We start from the raw sequence: 24,868 nt of genomic DNA on the forward strand, positions 1-24,868 counted from the left end.
TAGCAGAATATGGAATCGGTGGGTTCGGGAGGGTAGTACTGAACGCCATGCTGAATCCCAACGGCCTCGTATCAGTAGCATTAGAGATGACAGGCATCTTATCCGCATGGCTGTAACGGATCGTGCAGCCACGTCTCGATCCCTGAGTCAACAGATGGGGACGTTTGCAAGACAACTACTATCTGCACGAACAGCTCGACGACGTTTCCAGCAGCATGGACTATCAGCTCGGAGAGTGTGGCTCCGGTTACCCTTGACGCTGCATCACAAGGCAGGAGCGCCTGCGGTGGTGTATTCAACGACGAACTTGGGTGCACGAATGGCAAACTGTCATTTTTTCGGATGAATCCAGGTTCTGTTTACAGCATCATGATAATCGCATCCGTGTTTGGCGACATCGCGGTGAACGCACAATTGAAGTGTGTATTCGTCATCGCCATACTGACCTATCACTCGGCGTGATGGTATGGGGTGCCATTGGTTACACGTCTCGGTCACCTCATGTTCTCATTGACGGCACTTTGAACAGTGAACGTTACATTTCAGATGTGTTACGACCCGTGGCTCTACCCTTCATTCAATCCCTGCTAAACCCTACATTTCAGCAGGATAATGCACGACCGCATGCTGCAGGTCCTGTACGGGCATTTCTGGATACAGAAAATGTTCGACTGCTGCCATGGCCAGCACATTCTCCAGATCTTTCACCAACTGAAAACGTCTGGTCAATGGTGGCCGAGTAACTGGCTCGTCAAAACACGCCGGTCACTACTCCTGATGAACTGTGGTATCGTGTTGAAGCTGCATTGGCAGCTGTTCATGTAAACGCCATCCAAGCTCTGTTTGACTCGATGCCCAGGCATATCAAGGCCGTTATTACGGCGAGAGGTGGTTGTTCTGGGTACTGATTTCTCAGGATCTATGCGCGAAAATGTAATCACATGTCAGTTCTAGTATAATATATTTGTTCAATGAATGCCTGTTTATCATCTGCATTTCTTCTTGGTCTAGCAATTTTAATGGCCAGTAGTGTACTTAAAATCGATATAGATATTTCCCAACCCAACATACCGTACATGGCAGAGGGTACCATGTACTATAAGGACCGATTCCGATAACAATGTTCGCTATTGGCAGGAGGACGCTCACGTCACGATGAAGCTGCCTAGCGCAGCGCAGCAGTGTGGTTATACGGTAAATGCACTGCACCACAGACGTTGTGGTGTTGCTCTTTTATTTTATTTTCAGTTTGATTAAAAAACAAACTGAATTAAACTTCGAACAGTTCTCGGAAGACCCTAACGACACTGACTGATCGCCGTGTCATCGTCAGTCTTTAAGCTTCACTGGATACTGGATATGGAGGGGCGTGTGGTCAGCACACCGCTCTCCCGCCCGTTGTCATTTTTCGTGACCGCAGCCGCTACTTCTCAGTCAAATAGCTTCTGAATTTGTCTGACAAGGGCTCAGTGCACCCAGTTTGCCAACTGCGCTCGGCAGACTGGACGGTGAAACACCCAAGTGGGTTAACTTCGGTGATCTGACGGGAACGGATGTTACCATCGGATAAGCGCCATAACGATCAGAATTAGTGAGCAAGGAATATCAGAGCTTAACAGTTCGTCGACAACGATGTCATTAGAGACGAAGCACGAGCTCGGAGTCGGAAAGGAAATCGACCATGTAATTTCAATGGAAACATCCTTAAATTTGCATTAAGCGATTTATGGAAATCATGGGAAACCTAAATCTGCAGGGCTGGTCGGGGATTTGAACCTTCATCCATCCAAATGCCAGTCCAGCGAGTTAACGGCTGGGCTGCATCGTTCGGTCATTATTGGTTGGTTGGTTGGTTGGTTTTGGGGAAGGAGACCAGACAGCGTGGTCATCGGTCTCATCGGATTGGGGAAGGATGGGGAAGGAAGTCGGCCGTGCCCTTTCAGAGGAACCATCTCGGCATTTGCCTGGAGTAATTTAGGGAAATCACGGAAAACCTAAATCAGGATGGCCGGACGCGGGATTGAACCGTCGTCCTCCCGAATGCGAGTCTAGTGTCTTTCCACTGCGCCACCTCGCTCGGTCGGTCATTATTCTTGAGCTTGACAAACTGTATGCTGTTTTAATGACGATTGCGAATCCTTGACTAAATTCTTTGGCAATCATTATGCCACACAGATACTCGCGACATTCTCCGTCAAACGCTTTCGAGAAGCCATCTGATAATGTGGCTGCGTTCCCTTTTGTTGTTGAAATTGTCCCTACCAAGCTTTTATAGTCAGTTATGGCCAGTGATATAGATTTTTTGGATTAGTGCTTGTCTCGTTGTTTGTTTCAGTTTAACCTTCTATGCTCTATTTAACTGCTAAAAACATTCAACAGTCAAGATGGCATAAATATTTCTTTATTTAAAACAACCGGTTTTGGCAGATTTTGCTGCCATCTGCAGGTCTTAAAATTTTGTTGTTGTGAAAGTTGTCATGTGGATAAAAAACAGCACATTATAAAAGTTTTGTCGTAACTAAAAATATTTAAAAACATGAATATATTTTTAATTATTAATATATTTATGAATATATATTTATTTATACTTTTACTATTTTAGTTATGACTGACTTTTTAATGTAATGTTTTTTATCCACATGGCAACTTGGCATGATGTTCAACGTAATATGAGCACATTTTATACGAAAAAAAATTTTAACACCTGAAAATGACAGCGAAGTCTGTCGAAACCGGTTGTTTTAAATAAAGAAATGTTTATACGTCCTTGGCTATTGAAACTTTTTAGCACGTACAACAGATCGCTCCTTCAGTCTTCTTAAAATGATAAAATTCAGGCTCTATTTAATATCTTATAAACAGAGCTCAAAGGGATATGAGCTTGGAATTGCATAGATGTTTCGTCTTCGTCTTTTTTGGAATGAGCACTACTAGCCCCTCTCTAAAATCTAGTGGAATATCATTGTATGTCCAAATACAGTTCATGACATCGTTTATCGTCTCCAAAAATTTCATATAAAATTCTGCGGGTATTTATGTGAGCCTGTTGACCAATTTCCACTGCTTGTCTTATTTATTCAAGAATTTCTTCCTCCATGAAAGGCTTGCACGGTGACCGATTTATTTTCTGCATAGAGCTTATTCGTCACCTGCCATAAAAAGTCATGTGATCGGTAACACTCTCCACAGAGATTTTGGAAGTATTTATGAAGCATTTCTGATTTCTCACCACAGTGTCTTCCTCCGTTTATATGTCTTTAACTATCTGTTGATTTCGTTTTTTGTATCTTAGAGAAACGTTGCAAGGATGTTTATTCTTGTTTGTCTTCGTTGATTACTTTGGCTCTTACTTTCAGATCATTCAGCTATCGCGATTTGATACGTAAAATTTTAGCCTTAACCTTATTAACACACTATCATATACCAGGTCTGTACGTATGCTATATAATTGACGGATACATGAACAGTAGAAATGTAAGATTTCTTCTTGTTCCCTGCTTTTGTAGTTTGAAATGTGTATTAAAAACATCCTAATCCTGATCTTTGTTTTACCCAGCGGTCCCACGCTATAGGATATTTCTGCACTTGCTTCTTACAGGTCCGCCATATGCCATGAAATACGTGCTCTAATTCTCTGTGCAAGAGTATATTGACATTCAGCTTCCATATTCCCCTCACAAGTTTGATTTCCTGTGGTTGCATTTGATACATATCACGTGACAGCAACGATCAGAGGAAGCAGGAGGAGTTATTTTTGTTTTTATCGGCCCTGGTATATACACTGAGGTTACAAAAGTCATGGAATAGCGATATGCACGTATAGAGATGGCGGTGGTATCGCGTCCACAAGGCATAAATGGGCAGGGCATTGGTGGAGCTGTCATTTGTACTCAGGTGATTTACGTGAAAAGGTTTCCAACGTGATTGTGGCAGCACGACGGGAATTAAGACTATGAACTGGGATTACTAGTTGAAACTAGATGCAAGGGACATTCCATTTCGGAAATTGTTCGAGAAATTCAATATTCTGCAATCCACAGTGTGCCGAGAATAAAAAAAATTTAGACATCACCTTTCACCACGGCCAACGCAGTGGTCGACCACCTGCACTTAACGACTGAGAGAAATGGCGTCTTCGTGAGTTGTCACTGCTAACAGACAAGCAACACTGTTTCAATAACCGTAGAAATCAATGGTGGAGGACGTATTACGAACGTATCCGTTAGGACAGTACGGGGAATATTGGCGTTAATGGGCTATGGCAGCAGATGGCCCATGCGAATGCCTTTGCCAAGAGCACGAGCACGACATCGCCTGCAGCCCCTGTTATGGGCTCGTGACCATGTCAGTTGGACCCTAGACGACTGGGTCCCGATTCCAGCTGGTAAGAGCTAATGATAGAGTTCGAGGGTGGTGCAGACACCACGAAGCCATGGAGCCAAGTTGTCAACACTGCACTGTGCAAGCTGGTGGTAGCTCCATAATGGTGTGGGGTGTGTTTACGTGGATTGGGCCGGGTCCCCTGGATGTTCTGCTACTTGGAGATGATTTGCAGGCAATCATGGGCGTCATGTTCCCAAACAACGACGAAATTTTTAATGGATGACAATGCGCCATGTCACTGCGCCACAGTTGTTCGCGAAAGGTTTGAATAACGTTCTGGACAGTTCGAGAGAATGGTTTGGCCACCCATGTTGCCCTACGTGAATCCCATCGAACATTTAATAGAGAGGTTAATTAGTACACAATATCCTGCACCAACAACACTTCCGCAATTATGGACGGCTATAGAGGCAGCATGGCTCAATATTTCTGGAGGGGACTTTCAATGACGTATCGAATCTATGCCACTTTGAGTTGCTGCACTACACCGGGCAGAAGAAGGTCCGACACGATAGTAAGAGGTATCCCATGACTTTTGTCACCTCACTGTATATTCTACCCAACCTGCTCGTTGATGTACTCCCTATGTCCGTGAAAGTTGGTGTGGTGTCACCGCCAGACACCACACTTGCTAGGTGGTAGCTTTAAATCGGCCGCGGTCCATTAGTACATGTCGGACCCGCGTGTCGCCACTGTGTGATCGCAGACCGAGCGCCACCACAAGGCAGGTCTCGAGAGACTGACTAGCACTCGCCCCAGTTGTACGGACGACTTTGCTAGCGACTACACTGGCGAAGCCTCGCTCCTTTGCCGAGCAGATAGAATAGCCTTCAGCTAAGTCAATGGCTACGACCTAGCAAGGCGCCATTAGTAACATTGCATGTACCTATGGAGTCTCACTTATATCGTCAATAGCGATGTACCAAGGATGGATTAAAGTTAAGTATGCCAGAAGCTACGTACTTTTCTTTATAGCATTCATTACGTATCCTGTTACAGACCTATTACTTGCCTGCGTGAACTAAACGCGTGTCTTTCGGCTACTTCCGTGGCGTGGCTGTCTTGCGACGCCACAACAGTTGGTACTGATTCATTTGTTGGTTTCTGCATATCATGGAAGCTAGTGTCAGTGAGTGTCTTTATTTTTGCCGAGATGTTGAAGTTCGGATTTTGACGAATAACATTTAATGTGCAGCTGAAATCACTGCCTAAGATAATTTGCTGTGGGTTCTTCTGCTACAAGTATACTACTCCTGTCTTGAAAAATTTTGTTCTCTCTGTTTTAGTACCTGACACAGAATGGGGGATACGGGGTGGTCCATTGATCGTGACCGGGCCAAATATCTCACGAAATAGGCGTCAAACGAAAAAACTACAAAGAACGAAACTTGTCTAGCTTGAAAGGGGAAACCAGATGGCGCTGTCTTTGGCCCGCTAGATGGCGCTGCCATAGCTCAAACGGATATCAACTGCGGTTTTTTTAAAAATGTGAACCCCTATTTTTTATTACATATTCGTTTAGTACGTAAAGAAATATGAATGTTTTAGTGGGACCACTTTTTTGGCTTTGTAATAGTCACAACCATATGGCTCACAATTTTAGACGAACAGTTGGTAAGAAGTAGGTTTTCTAAATTAAAATACAGAACGTAGGTACGTTTGAACATTTTATTTCGGTTGTTCCAATGTGATACATGTACCTTTGTAAACTTATCGTGCCTGCGAACGCATGCTGTTACCGCGTGATTACCTGTAAATACCACATTAATGCAATAAATGCTCAAAATGATATCCGTCAACCTCAATACATTTGGCAATACGTGTAAGGACATTCCTCTCAACAGTGAGTAGTTCGCCTTCCGTAATGTTCGCACATGCATTGATAATGCGCTGACGCATGTTGTAAGGCGTTGTCGGTGGATCACGATAGCAAATATCCTTCAACTTTCCCCACAGAAAGAAATCCGGGGACGTCATATCCGGTGAACGTGCGGGCCATGGAATGGTGCTTCGACGACCAATCCACCTGTCATGAAATAAGCTATTCAATACCGCTTCAACCGCACGCGAGCTATGTGCCGGACATCCATCATGTTAGAAGTACATCGCCATTCTGTCATGCAGTGAAACATCTTCTGGTAACATCGGTAGAACGTTACGTAGGAAATCAGCATACATTGCACCATTTAGACTGCCACCGATAAAATGGGGGTCAATTATCCTTCCTCAAATAACGCTGCACCATACATTAACCCGTCAAAGTCGCTGATGTTCCACTTGTCGCAGCCATCGTGGATTTTCCGTTGCCCAATAGCGCATATTATGCTGATTTACGTACCGCTGTTGGTGAATGACGCTTCGTCACTAAATAGAAGGCGTGCAAAAAATCTGTCATCGTCCCGTAATTTCTCTTGTGCCCAGTGGCAGAACTGTACACGACGTTCTAAGTCGTCACCATGCAATTCCTGGTGCATAGAAATATGGTACCGGTGCAATCGATGTTGATGTAGACGTGCGGATTAGCCGCGACAGCAGCTAAAACACCTAATGGGACATCATCATTTGTTGCAGGTCGTGGTTCAAGTTTCACATGTGGCTGAACACTTCCTGTTCCCTTAAATAACGTAACTATCCGGCGAACGGTCCGGACACTTGAATAATGATGTCCAGGATACCGAGAAGCATACATAGCACACGCCCGTTGGGCATTTTGATCACAATAGCCATACATCAACACGATATCGACGTTTTCCGCAATTGGTAAACGGTCCATTTTAACACGGGTAATGTATCACGAAGCAAATACCGTCCACACTGGCCGAATGTTACGTGATACCACGTACTTATACGTTTGTGACTATTACAGCGCCACCTATCACAAAGCGAAAAAAGTGGTCCAACTAAAACACGCACTACACGGATATGTAATTAAAAATGGGGGTTCCTATTTTAAAAAAACGCAGTTGATATCCGTTTGACCTATGGCAGCGCCATCTAGCGGGCCAACCATAGCGCCATCTGGTTTTCCCTTTCAAGCTAGACGAGTTTCGTTCTTTGTAGTTTTTTCGTTTGATGCTTATTTCGTGAGATATTTGGCCCGGTCGCTATCAATGGACCACCCTGTATATTCACTGATAGAGTATCATACAGAAGTCTGGATATTCCAATGTCTGAATCCAAGTGTTCTATTTCCGAAAATAGAATTCCTTTTCTCACTAGCATATCTGTCATCCTATAATAGTCCCCACGATATTCAAGTAAGATTCGTGGCCGTCCCCTAGGTTTCCTCTCTACAAACGCACTGTAAGAGTGCTGCGTCAACAGCATAGTAGTAAAGAAAATCAGCGAATAATGAAATTTTTAATACACTCGTCAGTTCATTTACATTTGTTGTACAATGTATGGGTCTGTTTCATTAAATTCTAGCGCGTTTGGGGATAAATTTAAAAAGAATTAAAAAATCTTCCGTTGAGCCTGGAGGCACATCTGTCCAGCATCCGTATTTCTGAATGCCACTCATCTATCCCACGTCCTCACACTCCTGTGCATACACGACTTCGAACAACCGGTTTCACGATAGTGAATTACATCTACAGGTTAAATTTGGCTGGATTGTATTAGGCCATTAAACACACATGATCTGGCAGCGTTCTGTAAGGCACATGTCCTGTCATCATCAAATGCAATATGTGTTGAAAGATCCCTCAATAATCTTAGATAATTACGCGTCATCACTGACGCACACTTTAATTTGGACCAGTGTCAGGAATGCCAGGATATATGCCTTAAAGGACGTTGGGAGATCGCATCTGTTTAATCGGTTAACGTAATCCAGCGAAGTTTAACCCGAAATTACGATTCATTATCGCGAAACCGGTTGTACCTTGATTCGACAATAAACGACGATTAGCAGCTACAAACGTTCTCTACAATTTCTTAGATTTTACTACAAAATTAAAAAAAGTTTTTAACTATCCACAGATTAAGCTGTGGTTGCCCACAAAGAAAACTTTTATTTGCCTGATAGCCTCTGTCTACGTGATCTTTGTTTTCGACATTGTTTCTTTCTGTTACTAACTGGAGTTTCAGTATCCTTTCTCACACTCTTTCCTTGATTTTGGGATCACGCTATTCGTTATCTGCTTCTGGGTCTTCCCCTGGTAGCGACTGGTGAGGCCAACCTTTTCGGTTGTATCACGACGTTGTTTTGTGCGTCGCTAGCCGCAGGGAGATTCTTCATTTCACAGTCCTCGTACTGGTTTACAGCCACACCCGCGTTCCACACTCATAGTTCCCATAATTTTCTCCTCATCTTCCATAGTTACTGGCGACTCGCCTGTTTCTTGATCAAGGGTACAGGTCATGTCCTCTTCATGGATTCCTTGCTGAGTTTCTTCGGCTTGTTTCATGCTACTCCATCTGTTTCTGTTTGCTCATTTGAATTTCCGTCACACTGTTGGAACATATTAAGTTTGCCTCTTTCGAATGTAGATGACTGTGATGTGGTCACTGTTTCCACTTCATTTCGCACCCAAGCGAGAACAGTGACACATTTAAAAAAATACAGTACTTGAGAAACGTAGATTTGAAGAATTTATTCTTTAAAACGTATGTTGAAAAACTATAAACTCGTTTCAAATTTCAAGTAAGTATTGTTAGCAGCAAATTACATTAAATTTTCCGTGAACCATGGGGCTTTTTACAGAATTTTTCAGTGAGAAAATAAAAATTGCCGTTTTTCGACTTATGTCACTTTTCATGCCGGAATGCGACTTATTTCCACTGCATTATTTATTTCTTTTACTCGTTCCACTTGATTGTTTGGGTAGATTGCGTACGTACTTATCCGATGGTAACCCGTGTCACTACGAAGATATACAGTCCTCCTGCGTTCAGAAGAATCCCTCAAATGCTCCGCTGAGTTGCACAATAAAGAAGTCCTAAGCTGATTTTTCTCATGTTACGTTCGCTCTGCAGCCACAAATAAACAGTTAGGACGGGATATGCTTCTGCATATCTACTCTAGATACCTTATTCGATTTAGTTTGCTATACAAACAATTCTCCGATCATGTATCCTCCTTTACATCGTAGATCACTGTAAATCTTCAGACTACCTCGTATTTTATCATATGGATCTTCAGACGGTAAATTGCAAAATTCTGACAGATAGTAAACCTAAACCAGCATAACGAACTGCGACTGTGATTACAGAATCACTTTCGCGCTGAAATTTACCTGTATCATTTTTATTTTGTGCTAAACTTCCACGAACTTCAGCACTGATACACTTTAAGAAAGCTTTTTGTAGCGCTATACATTTGAAAAGCAAAAATTTGCGTTCATCACCATGTATTATTTCTCAACGAAGTTTTTTTGTTGGTACGCCATATCTCTTAAGTTTCTTAACCAAAATTAATGATTGAGACATCATTTTCAAGATTTCATTCACGTCCAATGACGAAAAATACACAATTAGTTGAAAGTTATTGTTTTCGTTTGAAAGCTTTATTTTGAAAACATTTTTCAAAAGCCAATGTAGAAGGTGCCATCTATTGACAATCTGTTTAACTACCATTAACAACAGTTGTTACAGTTGTTTGGATTCTATACGCAAGCGTAGTCTGTTACATGATTTCGGTCGTACATGTCGATGTAAAGAATTCTAAAGGCGCCATCTGTTGATAATCTAATTTTACTATTATGCACAAAAGCGGTTGGAGTTGTTTAAATTCCTTAAAGCAAGCGTTGTGTAATGCGAAAATATGCTGAATTACATCAACGTTCATAATCACGGTTAACACCGTTTACTTTTATAATTTGATTTATTTAACTTTTATTGTGTTTGCAACGTCATGTTACACTTCTCCTAACCTCAATACCTTAATCTGCATCAAAATTCCTAAACTTTGCTATTGTGATTACTATTGTTTCGTTACCATCATATTCAGCGCGACAGAAATCAATGAAGGAAATACTGCACTTCGCAATTCTATTCAATAACAATTCTGTGTCCAAAAAATGACTATTATACAATAGTTAATGCGTATGCCATTACTAATTTGTTACGTCGAGTGGCGAAGGTTTGCCTCAGTTTTGATTTCGTCCAACTTAAAAAAATAAACAACATTTAATTGAAACCCGTCGAATTTTTGAAGTCATTAAGTCCGTCCTGATGATCACCTGATAAGTTGTTTTAAAATGTTATTAGTATGTTCATCTGAAATCTTAACATTAATTTTGTATTAGTTAATGGTGTAAGAGTAGTGGTAACTCATTTAGGTGAGTAGATCACTGTTAAATTTGCAGACGCTGATAGAACTGTCCTCATACCCCGCATTAACCTCACACCTTCTGATCCAACCATGTCTTTCCAAATGACAGGACTACAACTACAAATGAATTTAGCCTTCACTATGTCTATTAATAAAGTATAAAGTCATGTGCTTCAAAGGGCAGAACTGTATCTACCAGAACCTGCTTTTTCGCATGGATTTTTCAAGAGTTCACATATTCAGTGATATTTGTTTGCGCTTGAGACTCATATAGCCAAAAAGTGAAGTATAATCATGTTATAACTGCTAAAGTTCTTTTCAAAGAAGTTTTCTAAAATAAAGAAGTTCTAAAAAATAAAATTAATCTGTCAAAGACAATACTGCTTTTATATGTTTTAGAATTAACCATATTATACATAATGAAATGACTTTTTTACAACGAGACTAAGATTTGTTACCAGTAATCAAAACATAATATATTTTATTAACAAATGCTTTTACTTATTTCTCTATTACTGTATTACTGACTTAATCAGAACAGAATTATCGCACGTGTCAACTAGTTCAATTTTATTTCACGTATTAGCCATTTCCAAACGGAGAACTGAGATGAGAGTACACTGTTCCTCTCAAAGCTAAACCTCAACGCTGCTTTCCGCGAAAAAGTCATTTGTACTGAAGTTACAATTACGAAGAGACGCCACGAAAGGAAGCGGTGAGTGCGCTCACTGTAAACATGGAAGCTTTGTCATAAAGGTCGCAGCGCACGACTGCACTCTACGGCGAATAGAAATGGACTCACCACAGAGTCGGTTTGTTTGTTTGTGTGTTGTGTGTTGTGTGTTGTGTGTGTGTGTGTGTGTGTGTGTGTGTGTGTGTGTGTGTGTGTCTACATCTCACCTCACCGTACAGCCCATCCTGTCTCTCTCCAAAAATACCGTCTATGGCTAGCTTCTCGCGCTATATTCTTCAATGCTTTTTTTCCTTTTTTCCCCTGTTCTTTTTCTTTTCTAATCTTTAATTCTCGAAATTAAATTTCTTCATGCATGAAGCGGAAGATAATGTCCCTACTTCCGACTTAGGATATTCTTTCTGGTCCAGTAAAGAGTGTTAGTGCACTAAAAGCGTCGACGGTCCTTGTCGAATTTTAAATTGTATTCCTCGGCAATGCAAACCAAGATTGACAGAAAAACTTTTGTATCCACTCAGCGTTTTTTCCGTAGTGAGTTTCTCGCATGATTAAATATTCCTGTTGCAGATAATACCGAAATTTTCTTACGTCTGGGCTCTCTGTGGTTATCGAATAGTGATTGAAATGAGGCTACTACCGTGTATAAGACTTGTGTTTGGATCCTCACACCAAGTGCGATTCCTTCTGGAAAATGAGATTCAAATCTATGACGGTAGGGCTCGTTCTGGTGATTAAAGTCAATTTCTTCCTTCCAAACTGTGCAGGAGAGACCGACGCCAGCTACAACGAGGCGCTGAAATAATTCGATGGTGAAAATTGAAAATCTGTGCCGGACCGGGAAATGCCCGACGCAACAGGCATCTTAAATATATAGTTTCTTCCTTGTCCATGACGAAACTGCATTTTGGTCCCAACAAATGAATCTGTGCGCGAGCGTATCCTGAACTGGCAATTTCTGGAGAGAGGGTCCGGTGTTGGATTCATGTGGTGTCACTTCTCTACACTTAGAACCTGCCCATAAAATATATCCGACCAAGTTGATATGGCATCTATTGCCATAAATTTTTGTTGAAGATTCAGACAAAAACCATGCGCCAGTTTGTCGATCGGTAGCTCCCGTAAAGCGTATGTATCGATGAGTGCTGCAGCGCTTGTTGATACAAAAAAGTTTTGGAACTGTGGAAAGATCCCTCCCTATGTAACTTGCCATAATGAAATACCATTGCACATAAGGTGGCGGGAGTTCTGTTTCAGGTACAAATACTGGCCGAGACATACCCCGTCAGCTGGAAAAAGTTTCGTGACTGGATTAATTATAAAAAAATAGAAAAGTTAAGATGGTGGTTTTAATGCTTCAGATGCTCTACTAAGTCTCACACAACTAGAGAGCAACACACAGAACTTCATAAAACCATGTGAAACTGCCAGAAATTTCCTTCATTGGAATTTTGTTCAACTCGCGTGTAACATTCGCACCTTCTTTGTACTTGGTGAACCTTCAGAGATCCATTCTGCTATTTGACATGTTTGGTAGGTTCGTATTGATTACACCAAGCCTCGTCATCGATGATGATTGTTTTCCAGAACGGAATTGTCAGAATTTCTCATTTCAGTACAGTCGAGACAGGCAACCAATAGTCATCGTTTTTGTTCTTGAGTCAAGGTGTATGGTAAGAAGTTTGCACGCATATTATCTTCTTCAAAAGAGTCTACAGAATTTCTTGAACACTTGATTTAGAAATGATTAGTTTGTTCCTCCACTGCGATGCGTCAAACAACGATGTTCGCACACTACGGCCGCACGTCCACTATTTAACACAGCCTTCTTGCAACTGCCTGGTCGAATGCGCGTCTTTTGTTTAGGGTGGTTAATACACATTTCCACCGTAGTTACTGCACTGATGTCACTAATATTGCAGGAATAAAAACAGTCTCGGAACGTTTTGGAGGTTCGGGCTATCGAATAGACTAGAGGGTTGAACAAGATTTTTGCCACAGAATTTCTAGTAGCTGATAAGAAATTGAAAATAGTTCTGACGTAAGTAATACTGAAATGTACTAGATAATTGCACAACCCAAACCGCGTTCGAAAAAGAGTGGTTTGTCGTTAGGGTGGTTTAAAGATATTACATGACCATAATACATACGAAGCGGCTGCCAGAATCTGTTTCGTTATTTTTACTAGGATGGGGTATTTAATGCAACATGGTTGAGCTTAGATAAAACATAGATGTTAAAGAAATGGGCCATATGCAGTGTGTCTGAATGTCGTAGTCGATGATCTCGTAAGGTTGTCCAGAAGGATTGCATTTTATTCATCATCTTTGCATGTAACATATCCATGGGGTTGACTGACAAGTTGTAGGTCCATAGTTAAGTAGTAAGACTATGGGGCTTCTGGCCCACTTTGCTCTTAAATGTGGTAATGAAGTATGCAACGCTACTGATGTCATAGTCCAAGATGGCGTAAACGTGACCTTGAAAGTTCAAGTGTTAGTGCACATTGCCATCATGCCCCTAGGTCACTGACCTTTCGATGACATCATTAACTCACAACCCCCTCCTCTCACCAATCCCCTTGCCCTCCAGCAAATCTCAGTGTACCATTCAAATGATGCATAAAAAAGACAAATATATGTAAAACAACACACAAACACACACACACACAAACACAGTATAATGTTCAAATTCCCTCTTCTGTCCATGAATCAGAGCTGAATGACCTGAATTATTTATCAAACAGTACATCACAAACTTAAAAAAAGTATACGAATTTAGTAAAATGACAAAAATATTATCAAGTACAAGGGTTGTCCAGAAAGTAAGTTCAGAACGGTAGCGAAATGGAAATCACAGTGAAATCAGAAACGCTTTATTTGCAACAGTTAGGTACACCTTCCATCTACGTCTCTACATACTCGCCACTCCAGCTTCGAGTTTTTTCGTAGTGTTGTATCAACTTCCCAATATCATAGAAAGCAGCCGCCTGTGTTTTCGGCCAGTTATCTGAACTGCTCTGCAGCTCGTTGTCTGTGGAAAAATTTTGTCTTCATAGCCAGCGGTTCTTGTGAGCAGAGATGAGACTCAGGGGGAGCCAATTACGGACTGTATTGTGGGTGATCAAACACTTCTCATCGGAAACGCTGCAGGAGCGTCTTCATTGCCCCTACAGTGTGTGGCCGAGAATTGGCATGAAGAAGGAACTGCTCGACAGTTGTTATGTGGGCTGCATGACACAGGCGAAATCTCTAACTGGACCCTCATACTTGGTGGGAGACACTATTCCCTACGCATCTTTACGTGCTCAACGTTCACTCAAAGCTGAAAAGAGCGACACGACACGATCGACAGGCATACTAGAGACATTGCGCAACGCATCTGTGCAAAGCTTTACCGGATTTTCCCAGTGGTTTCCATTTTGTGACCAATTGGAAATTACTTTCTGGACAACCCTGGTATGTTCTTATCGTGAACTTTAAAAGATCGGTTATGGACTTGCTCACCAGTCATATCAGTAAGTTTAATTGGTAGCTATTTATCATTCGAATTTTTCAATAAAACATAAATCAAAAATTTAAGTATTTGTAGTGACTGACTTTTTGCAACGTATGTCATACTCTTATTTTCAAGTTCAGGACCCGTCTTACACAGCTATATTTCTTTAAAAATTGCGTTGTGAAGAAAATTCAATGACAAATAACGAAATCTTTATCTTTTAAAAGCTTTTTCGTGATCATCATAAACTTCTCCCAGTCAACACTTAACGGAAAATGTGTTCTTATTGCGAAAATTGTGCTAAAAGATATTTTCCGGTTCTGGACCCTAGTATACTTCAGTACCTATTTAAAAAGGGTTCATTACTAGAAGTTAACGACAATGAAATTTGTTTCTTTAATTTTTATTGTATAGTGCATTAAGTACCTTCCCCCTCCCCCTTAGTAGTACGCCTATACGCCTTATGGAAAAGTGCGTTGGTATTGCTGGAATTAAATACTATTCCGCAAAACCCTAAAAATGAGAAAAAAATTCAACTATTCATGTAAGCTTGTCATCACCATCTATTTCTAAATGATTACTTAGTATTTCACAGTTAAGTACCTGGCAGAGGGTCCGTCGTACCACTTTCAAGCTACTTCTCTACCGTTCCACTCTCGAAAAGCGCGATGGAAAAATGAACACTTAAACCTTTCCGCGCGGCCTCTGATATATTTTTTTATGATGATCATTTCTTTAAATGTAGGTGGGCGCCAATAAAATATTTTCACACTCTGAGGAGAAAGTTGGTGGTTGAAATTTCATGAGAAGGGCCTGCCGCAGTGAAAAACTGCCTTTGTTTTAATAATTGCCACTCCAGTTCTTGTAGCATACCTGTGAACTCTCTCCCTTATTTCACTGTAATACAAAACGAGCTGTCCTTCTTTGAACTTTCCGAGGTTCTCCGTCAATACTATCTGATGCGGATCCCACACTGCACAGCAATACTGCAGAAGAGGGCGGGCAAGCGTAGTGTAAGCAGTATCTTCGGTAGACCTGTTACATTTTGTGAGTGTAATGCTAATAATTCGCAGTCCTTGGTTTGCGTACCCCGCAACATTATCTATGTGATAGTTCCAATTGAAGTTATTCGTAATTGTAATCTCCAAGTACTTACTTGAGTTTTCAGCCTTTATATTTGTGTGATTTATGGTGTAACCGAAATCTAGCGGATTCCTTTTGGTACTCATGTGGATTATTTCATACTTTTCATTATCTAGAGGAAATTGCCACTTTTTACGCCATACAGATATCTTCTCTAAATCATTCTCCAGTTCGTTTTGAACATCTTATGACTTTACAAGGCGGTAAATTACAGCATCATCTGCAAAAAATCGAAGAGGTCTGCTTAGATTGTCTCCTAAACTGTTTATGTAGCTCAGGAACAGCAGAGGGCCTACAGCACTTTCTTGGAGAACACCAGACGCCACTTCTGTTTTATTTGATGACTTCCTGCAAATTATTACGAGCTATGATCCTCCTGACTGGAAATCATTTATTCAGTCATAGAACTCCATAGGCATGCAATATGATTATAAGTCGCTTGTGAGGAGCGGTGTCAAAAGCCATCTGGAAATCTAAAAGTGTGGAATCGGTGGACGTCCCTTGTCGATAGCACTCATGAACAACATTAAGATTTACGACATTCGTAATTCTTTCAGATTACCACGCTTGGTTTAAGACACAAGAGTACCTCAGGTTAATTATTTGGCACGTCTATGATGCTTGTCAAGTGTCGCAGCGTTCTTTCCAAGTAGAGAAGTCTCCACAAACATGTCTCCAGCGCAAAAAGTGCAATGTTTACATGAAATATTGCAATTTTATTTTCCACATACACATATATCCGTCAAAGTAGTGCCTTAACATGATTATCGAATCCAAAGTAAGAACTCCAATTCTATTTACATGGCTAAATAATTACAAATAGCATAATGAAATAACAGTTGACTTTAGAAGCCAGGCCTAAGAGATCGAAATCGTATAACTAAAATGACTAGGGTTGTCACTGCAGAAAATACTTGTTAGCTAAAACAGCATGTAAGCAGGCAAGTACACAAACAAAGAGACGATGTGATTTACTGGAAGACTAATTTATGAGACCCAGCCTTGATGTAAGTCGCAGTACACACTAAAATTAAATATTTCCACATCTGAATTGTATCTTACTTATCCATTCCTAATGGTAAGCACACCTAGCGAATGCTTTATTAAAGTTGACCCGTTATTAAAAAAATCACCAGAGTCAGTGAAATCCAGAATAAGGCATTGATCTACTCTTGAACAAAAGTAACTATAAATTGTCCTCCCTTACAAGCAAACGAAAAAGTGAAAAGTTAGAGCAGTAAATACATAATGTTTTAGGATGATTCTTTTATAAAGACAGTTTCCTGCTGAATCTCCTATTACTGACAGGGAAAATAAGGCTTCTATTTCGAAATGAGTCTTATCTTTTCCTGTGATTCTCCTCAAGTATTAAAATATTTTCCACTTGCTGTGCGGAGTTATCTGTGTCACAAATGGTTCAAATGGATCTGAGCACTGTGGGACTTAACTTCTGAGGTCATCAGTCCCCTAGAACTTAGAACTACTTAAACCTAACGAACCTAAGGACATCACACACATCCATGCCCGAGGCAGGATTCGAACCTGCGGTCGCGCGGTTCCATACTGAAGCGCCTAGAACCGCTCGGCCACTGCGGCCGACTGTCTGTGTCACGTAAGCGTTCTTGGAAGTGTTGCTTTTGTGTTAGAGAGAGAGAGAGAGAGAGAGAGAGAGAGAGGCGTTGGATTTGTGCAGCCCATAATGTCGTCCTCGGTTATTCACATGTCCCTCCTTTTGGCAGGCGAGTCGTAACCAGCCAAATATAGGGCACTCGAGTTTGCAGCATGTTAGCGGATCTTCTAGCCCAGTAAAGTGTTACAGAAAACAATGACAAAATATGACATTTTAATTATATATTACCTTGAATTCTATTTGATGACCATCTTGGTTTTACAACTCGCTGGAAAGAGGGCGATGCTGGTTTAGTAGATCCAATAGTTGTCAAAGGAAGGAGAGTGGTCTTCACAACAGTGGTAGGAAGGAAACGAGTGGACGTGGTCGTAGGAGTAGATGCTGTTTTGAAAATAATTGAGAACCTTTGTACTTTGGAACGAGTTGACGAGGTTGTAGATGGTGTCGTAACTTTTGAGGGCAAAACAGGGATTACAGTTGTATTAGTCACCAACTTTTTCTTATAATCCACTTTCGTTACGGGCTGTTTCGAGGTGGTCACATATACAGAAGTTGAAGTGCTTGGGCGACGAGTGGTGACGGTCGTTGAAGTCACTGTCCTTCGCGTTATCGGAACAGTTGGAGGACTCTTAGCTGTAGTAACCGTGGGTGTAGTTAAAGCGGAGACACGAGCTGAAGTGGGTTTAGTTGTAGGACGCGTCGTCCTATTGAAGGAAGCTGACGTACTGGCACTGGGACTTGGATTTCGGGTAGTACCCATATGCTTAGTGAATACGGGAACGACGGACCTGTACTTTGTTCCCACGCTAGAACTGGTAAGTTTAGATACGTTTCTCTCCGTAGTTGCAACGATAGGTGGTCTCTCTGTGATCACTGTACGAAGTTTGCTGACATTGAAAGTAGGGGTAACTGTTGATGTCCGATTTCCCGGGTAAGTAACACTAGTTGTTTGGCGTGGCCTGTACGAGTAGAGTGACGCTGAAGTGGTTGTCGAGATAGTGGATCTGAAGTTAGTAGTGCTCGTTGTAACGCCTGCGGCAGTGGCCGGGCGAGGAGTGGAAGGGAGGGGAAGGGTGGTTGGAGGGGGAGGGGGTGGCGTCGCCTCGGCTGCCGGCGGCATGGGGGGGAGGTCTGGCAGCGGCGGAGCCGGCAGGAACGTGGGGAAACTCTTAACCAGCGGCTCCCGCGTTGCCGTCTCCACATCTGCAACCACAAACCAAAACCCAACATTTATTTTCGCTGCGCGAACTTTGAGTGGCCGCTTTGTTGGTAACGCCTCACTAGTGGCGGGGTATAAAGGACTTTCTACTGATGCCTAGTAACAGCACCGTATCTTCTATTTCTACATCCCTAGTCTGCAGTTCACATCCAAGTGCTCAGCAGAGGGTCCACAGGACCACTTTGATACTATTCCTCGGGTGTACACCTCTCCAATAGCACGCGGGAAAAATGAACGCCTAAATCTTTCCGAGTGAGCTCTGATTTCTATTATTTTATTACGATGGTCATTACTTCCCATGTAGGTGGGAGTCAACAAAATATTGGAACTTCCTGGCAGATTAAAACTGTGTGCCGGACCGAGACTCGAACTCGGGACCTTTGCCTTTCGCGGGCAAGTGTTCTACCAACTGAGCTACCCAAGCACTACTCACGCCCCGTCCTCACAGCTTTACTTCTGCCAGTACCTCGTCTCCTACCTTCCAAACTTTACAGAAGCTCTCCTGCGAACCTGGAGGATAAGCCATGTCTCCGCAATATCCTTTCTTTCAGGGGTGCTAGTTCTGCAAGGTTCGCAGGAGAGCTTCTGTAAAGTTTGGAAGGTAGGAGACGAGGTACTGGCAGAAGTAAAGCTGTGAGGACGGGGCGTGAGTCGTGCTTGGGTAGCTCAGTTGGTAGAGCACGTGCCCGCGAAAGGCAAAGGTCCCGAGTTCGAGTCTCAGTCCGGCACACAGTTTGAATCTGCCAGGAAGTTTCGTATCAGCGCACATTCCGCTGCAGAGAGAAATTCTCATTCTGGTCAACAAAATATTGTTGCATTCGGAGGAGAAAGTTTGTGATTGAAATCATATAAAAATCTCGCCGCACCGGAAAATGCCTTCGTTTTAATGATTGCCATCCCAAATCACTTATTATGTCGGTGACACTCTCTCTCCTATTTCGTGACAGCACGAAACGAGCAGCCCTTCTCTGAACTTTTTCGATCTCCGCCACAATCCTATCTGGTAGGGGTCCCATACCGCGGAGCAGTACGTATAAGCGTAGTGTAAGCAGTCTCTTTCGTATATTCGTTGCATCTTCTAAGTGTTCAGCCAATAAAACGCTGCTTTTGGTTCGCGTTCCCCGCAACATTTTCTATGTGATGGTTCCAGATTAGCTTGTTCGTAACAGTATTCCGTAGGTATTTTACTGAATCGACAACCTTTAAATTTATATTATTTATTGTTCAACCTAAATTTAGCCGGCCGGAGTGGCCGTGCGGTTCTAGGCGCTACAGTCTGGAACCGCGAGACCGCTACGGTCGCAGGTTCGAATCCTGCCTCGGGCATGGATGTGTGTAATGTCCTTAGGTTAGTTAGGTTTAAGCAGTTCTAAGTTCTAGGGGACTGATGACCTCAGAAGTTGAGTCCCATAGTGCTCAGAGCCATTTGAACCATTTTTTTAACCTAAATTTAAGGGATTCTTGCTACTACTTACGTAGACGACCTCACACTATTTATTGTCACTTTTTGCACTGTATCAGTATCTCGTCAAAAGCGTTTTGCAATTCGCATTAACAAAAAAAAAAAAATGGCTCTGAGCTCTATGGGACTTAACTGCTGTGGTCATCAGTTCCCTAGAACTTAGAACTACTTAAACCTAACGACATCACACACATCCATGCCCGAGGCAGGATTCGAACCTGCGACCGTATCGGTCGCGCGGTTCCGGACTGTAGCGCCTAGAACCGCTCGGCCGCTCCGGCCGGCACGCATTAACATTTCGATGACTTTACCAAACGGTGAACAGCAGCATCATCTGCAGATGTCTGAGAGAGCTCTTCACATTTTGTTCCAAATTATTTATATAGATTAGAATCAGCAGACGGCCTGTAACACTTCCTAGGGGAATTTCAGATATAAATTCTGTTTCACTCGACGACTTCCCATCAGTTACTACAAGCTGCGTCCTTTATGACACGAAATCGCGAATCAAGTCTCACAACTGAGATAATACTCCATAGGCATGTGGTTTGGTTAGAAGACGCTTTTGAGGAATCGTGTCAGATACCCTCTGAAAATCTAGAAATATGAAATTAACTATACTCATTACTGAGTCAAGTAGCATACCGCTGCTGGCCTGACTTCAAATCTATAAAAACAATATAAACATCAGGCGCCTACAGTCAATTATACACAATGAATTCCAATAAATTCTAGTACTAGCCAATCGGCTGGACACCAGGGCTGTTGTTGTCCAGCTCCTTCATCGGGTTTTGAAAACGATTGCTCGATAGTATGTGGCTATCGATATCACACGAAATCTCAACTGCACCATAGACAGCACTATGATACTTCTAATAAATTTTTCTTTCATTGCCTTTAACATATAGAGAGTCTTGGAACTTCTATAAGATATGGAGATAAATCTTGGTGAATGATCGTACTCACGAAGAAGTGACAAAGTACCGGCAATCAAGCCACTTTTGTGCAAAAACTTGTCAGGGAAAAGACACTTGTAATACGTATGTATCATCCTATGAAATGTCTCTTTTTTTAAAAAGCAATATATTGTGTTAAATAACGTCCTCTAAGAAAAAGGGGAGGCTTCGACGAAGCCCAAAAATTCATTGGTGAGGTATAGTAACGCGTATACTATACGAATTTAGAGATTAGTTATTTTGCATTTCGGGGAATATAAACCTTCCAGATCACTCAATAATTAAAAAAAAATCTCTTAGCGGGATTACTCAAGACACTGTGCAAGACGTAAAGCGAATTTCAATTAAAACACTAATTCTGAACCACAACTCACTACTCGATATCCAGTCTCATCCTGTATACCCGAAACGCCGTTTTGTACAAGCGTGAAGGTGAATGTCAATTCATAATTATCGAGCCATCAGTGACGTACTGTGGTGTTGGTTAAGACGTTATTCTGTTGTGATTGTAGTGTAATTCGACCAACGACGTCATGTACAGTTTCCTAAATTCGGTGGGAGTGGAATATAATTCTCTTTGTGACAAGTGGTAGTTGATAACGTACAATTACGAACACATGCATCCCATTATGAATAAAGTATTGTGCGAAATTTCTTGGGTAAGACGTACTTTTTCGACCTTCACCGATTTTTTTGAGATATCCATGATGGAGTATAAAATTCGGATGCTAAAACCCCCAACTGATCTCGACTGTTTCTGAGCATTGTACTCGCTATTGGGAAGAACGAACTATAAATCCGCGTTCAGCCATCCTCATCAGACTTTCTGTAGTAGTGCGAGTGAAGAGAGAGTTCCTTCAAATGACAAATCCAACTTCCTTCTCTATTCTTGCCCTAGCCGAGCTTGTACTCTGTCTAACGACCTCGGACATGATACATCATTATTGTTAATAATCGAAACTGTGTACTTGGATCACAGATCTACTCGAAGTTCATAATCAGCTGAGCCGTATATTCTTGAATAACTCTCTAATGTTTTGGCTCATTGTTTGACTATATGTGTCTTCTGTGAAAGTTCATGAATTTCCGGCGCCATTTGTTTGGCGATTGAAACAAAGTGGCCACTCCGTTTTCGTGTAACTAAATTACATTACATTACATATTATGCAGTCAAATATTTATCTCTACTAAGCGGCACAGCGTTGACAAAGAGTGAACAAGATTCAGTGTTTTTCAAGATATAATCACTTCCGTCAAATAGCAAAAGTTATGTTACTTTCCATCAACAAAGAAAGCAGATGTACCTAAACATTGTATACGTTTAGAGCTACTTCGTTTGTCCTTAAAGGTGTTTCAAAAAATGTTCAAATGTGTGTCAAATCTAATGGGACTTAACTGCTAAGGTCATCAGTTCCTAAGCTTACACACTACTTAACCTAATTTATTCTAAGGACAAACACACACACCTCCGTCGTGACCAGCCGCACAGTCTGACTGCAGCGCCTGAGACCGCTCGGCTAATCCCGCGCGGCTTAAAGGTATTTACGTCAACAGATTCTCCATAGTTTATGCCTACTTGCACCACTGTGTTCACGAATCAGTAGAGTTACTTACTTTACACTAAAGTCAATTCGTAACAACAGATTCTTGTCTGAACTATGAAGTTTCTTGTCATACTCTGACAAGCAAACATCACCAACTTGACCTCAAATTTTACGGGGAAAGAAGCACACTTGCAAGATATCAACTCCAGGAATCGATCCCGCGCAACAGTAGGCAGTTATGACCTTCTGAAAATACAGGTTTTAAACTTCCACGCGTACCTGTTGTTCGTCACTGGTTCCGCCACACTGCAACCACCTAATGCCCGTGCACCAAGTATTGTACACTGCAGTGAGTAAGGCCGGTATTTCACTATCAAATTTCTTTGTCAAAGATTTGATCAAAGATGTGATCCAATATTCCGTCCAATATATTTGACAAAGATCTTTGACGTAGCGCTAGAAAGGGTATTACACTGTCATCAAATTTTTCGTCAAAGTTCAAGATGGCTGACAACAACTTGTTATTAACCGCAGCAGTTCTACGTACTCCAATTGCATTGTGTCCACATGCGGAAAAGAAGTGGGGGGAAAAAATGGAACCATACATACGGGGTTGACAGTCATAAAAGTCCTGGGATTACAACTTGATAATAAATTCAGTTGGGAGGAGCGCACCACAGAACTGCAGAAAGGCCTTAACAAATCTGTATTTGCAATTCGAGTGTTAGCAGACATAGGCAACATAAAAATGAAAAAGCTTGCATACTTTCATTCCATAATGTCATATGGGATAATATTTTGGGGTAAATCTTGAAGTCAAACAAAAGTTTTCAAGGTCCAAAAGCGTGTAATACGTATTATTTGTGGAGCAAATTCACGGACCTCCTGCAGAAACCTCTTCAAAGAACTGGGTATACTAACTACTGCCTCTCAGTATATTTACTTCTTAATGAAATTTGTCGTAAATAATATATCTCTTTTTCCAACAAACAACTCATTTCATACATACAATACCAGGAACAAAAATGATCTGCACAAGGACTTAAAAGCACTTACTTTAGTTCAAAAAGGGGTCCACTACTCAGGAACACTCATCTTCAATAATTTGCCAGGAAACATAAAAAATTTAGTTAGAAATAAAGATCAGTTTAAAAGGAGCCTGAAAGGCTTACTACTGGCCAACTCCTTCTACTCCATTGGCGAACTTTTTAGTAGAAACAAATGATGTATTTATTCATACTATTAGTATTATTATTTCAGCTTAAAAAAAATCGACATGTTCCACATCCACGAGGATCTCCTCAGCACGGATCTATGGAACGAAAAACTAATCTAATCTGGGTGAAGCCGTGGGTTTTACGACGACACGATAAAAGCATTCAACAAAACTTGTTACGTGAGCTTACAGTGGAAGACGTCAAGTCGTACATCAATTACTTAAGAATGGATGAGCATACATTTCTGTATGTGCTCAATGAAGTGTATCCTCATATCACAAAGCACAATATTCACTTAAGAACTGCTACATCTTCAGAAGACAGGCTCACTATAACACTCCGATTCCTTGCTACAGGAGAGGGTTATGTTAGGTTAGGTCAGGTTAGGTCTCCAATCTTCTTAATCTATTTTTGTATTCAGAGTGCCTCACGTTGTAAAGCGCCTCAACAGCTTCAGACATCTCTATTAATTTTGTAGTTGTCGGCACACACCAATTGTATTTACCGGCAATGGTTATAAAAACACTACAGATGACAGAACCCTGCAGCGATGCTAGCGCTCCATGTGGTAACATGTCACATTGCAGTGAACAGAAGACAAGCGGTTTCTTTGATCAAATATACAGCGAGGCCCTAGATTTGATCAAATATTGGACGACATTTGACAAAGTCCCTATTACACTATCAAATATCTTTGACATAGATATTGGACAAAGAAATTTGATAGTGTAATACCGGCCTAAGAGTTTTCTGAAATACTGTTTAGATACTGATAACATGCTTTGACCAGTATGTCAAAGTGTGCGGTATCTAGCCCGTAGATGGTGCTTGTGGTCTCTTTGCTTTGAACATTT

At 41.5% G+C, this 24,868-nt stretch overlaps 1 protein-coding gene across 2 annotated transcripts in view; it reads right to left on the reverse strand.

The window, feature by feature from the left end:
* LOC126469803 (MAM and LDL-receptor class A domain-containing protein 1-like) overlaps positions 1–24,868 on the reverse strand; it is a 1,070,274-nt gene that overhangs the window by 127,115 nt on the left and 918,291 nt on the right. Inside the window, exon 8 of one of the 2 annotated variants that reach the window (XM_050097061.1) lies at positions 17,845–18,819. The exons of the other annotated variant lie outside the window; for it this stretch is intronic. Coding sequence (XP_049953018.1) covers positions 17,845–18,819 — 975 coding nt within the window. The remainder of the gene's footprint in view (positions 1–17,844; positions 18,820–24,868) is intronic. 2 annotated transcript variants of the gene reach the window in all.

Source organism: Schistocerca serialis, chromosome 3 (assembly GCF_023864345.2).
Source record: "Schistocerca serialis cubense isolate TAMUIC-IGC-003099 chromosome 3, iqSchSeri2.2, whole genome shotgun sequence".
Taxonomy (NCBI): Eukaryota; Metazoa; Arthropoda; class Insecta; order Orthoptera; family Acrididae; genus Schistocerca; species Schistocerca serialis.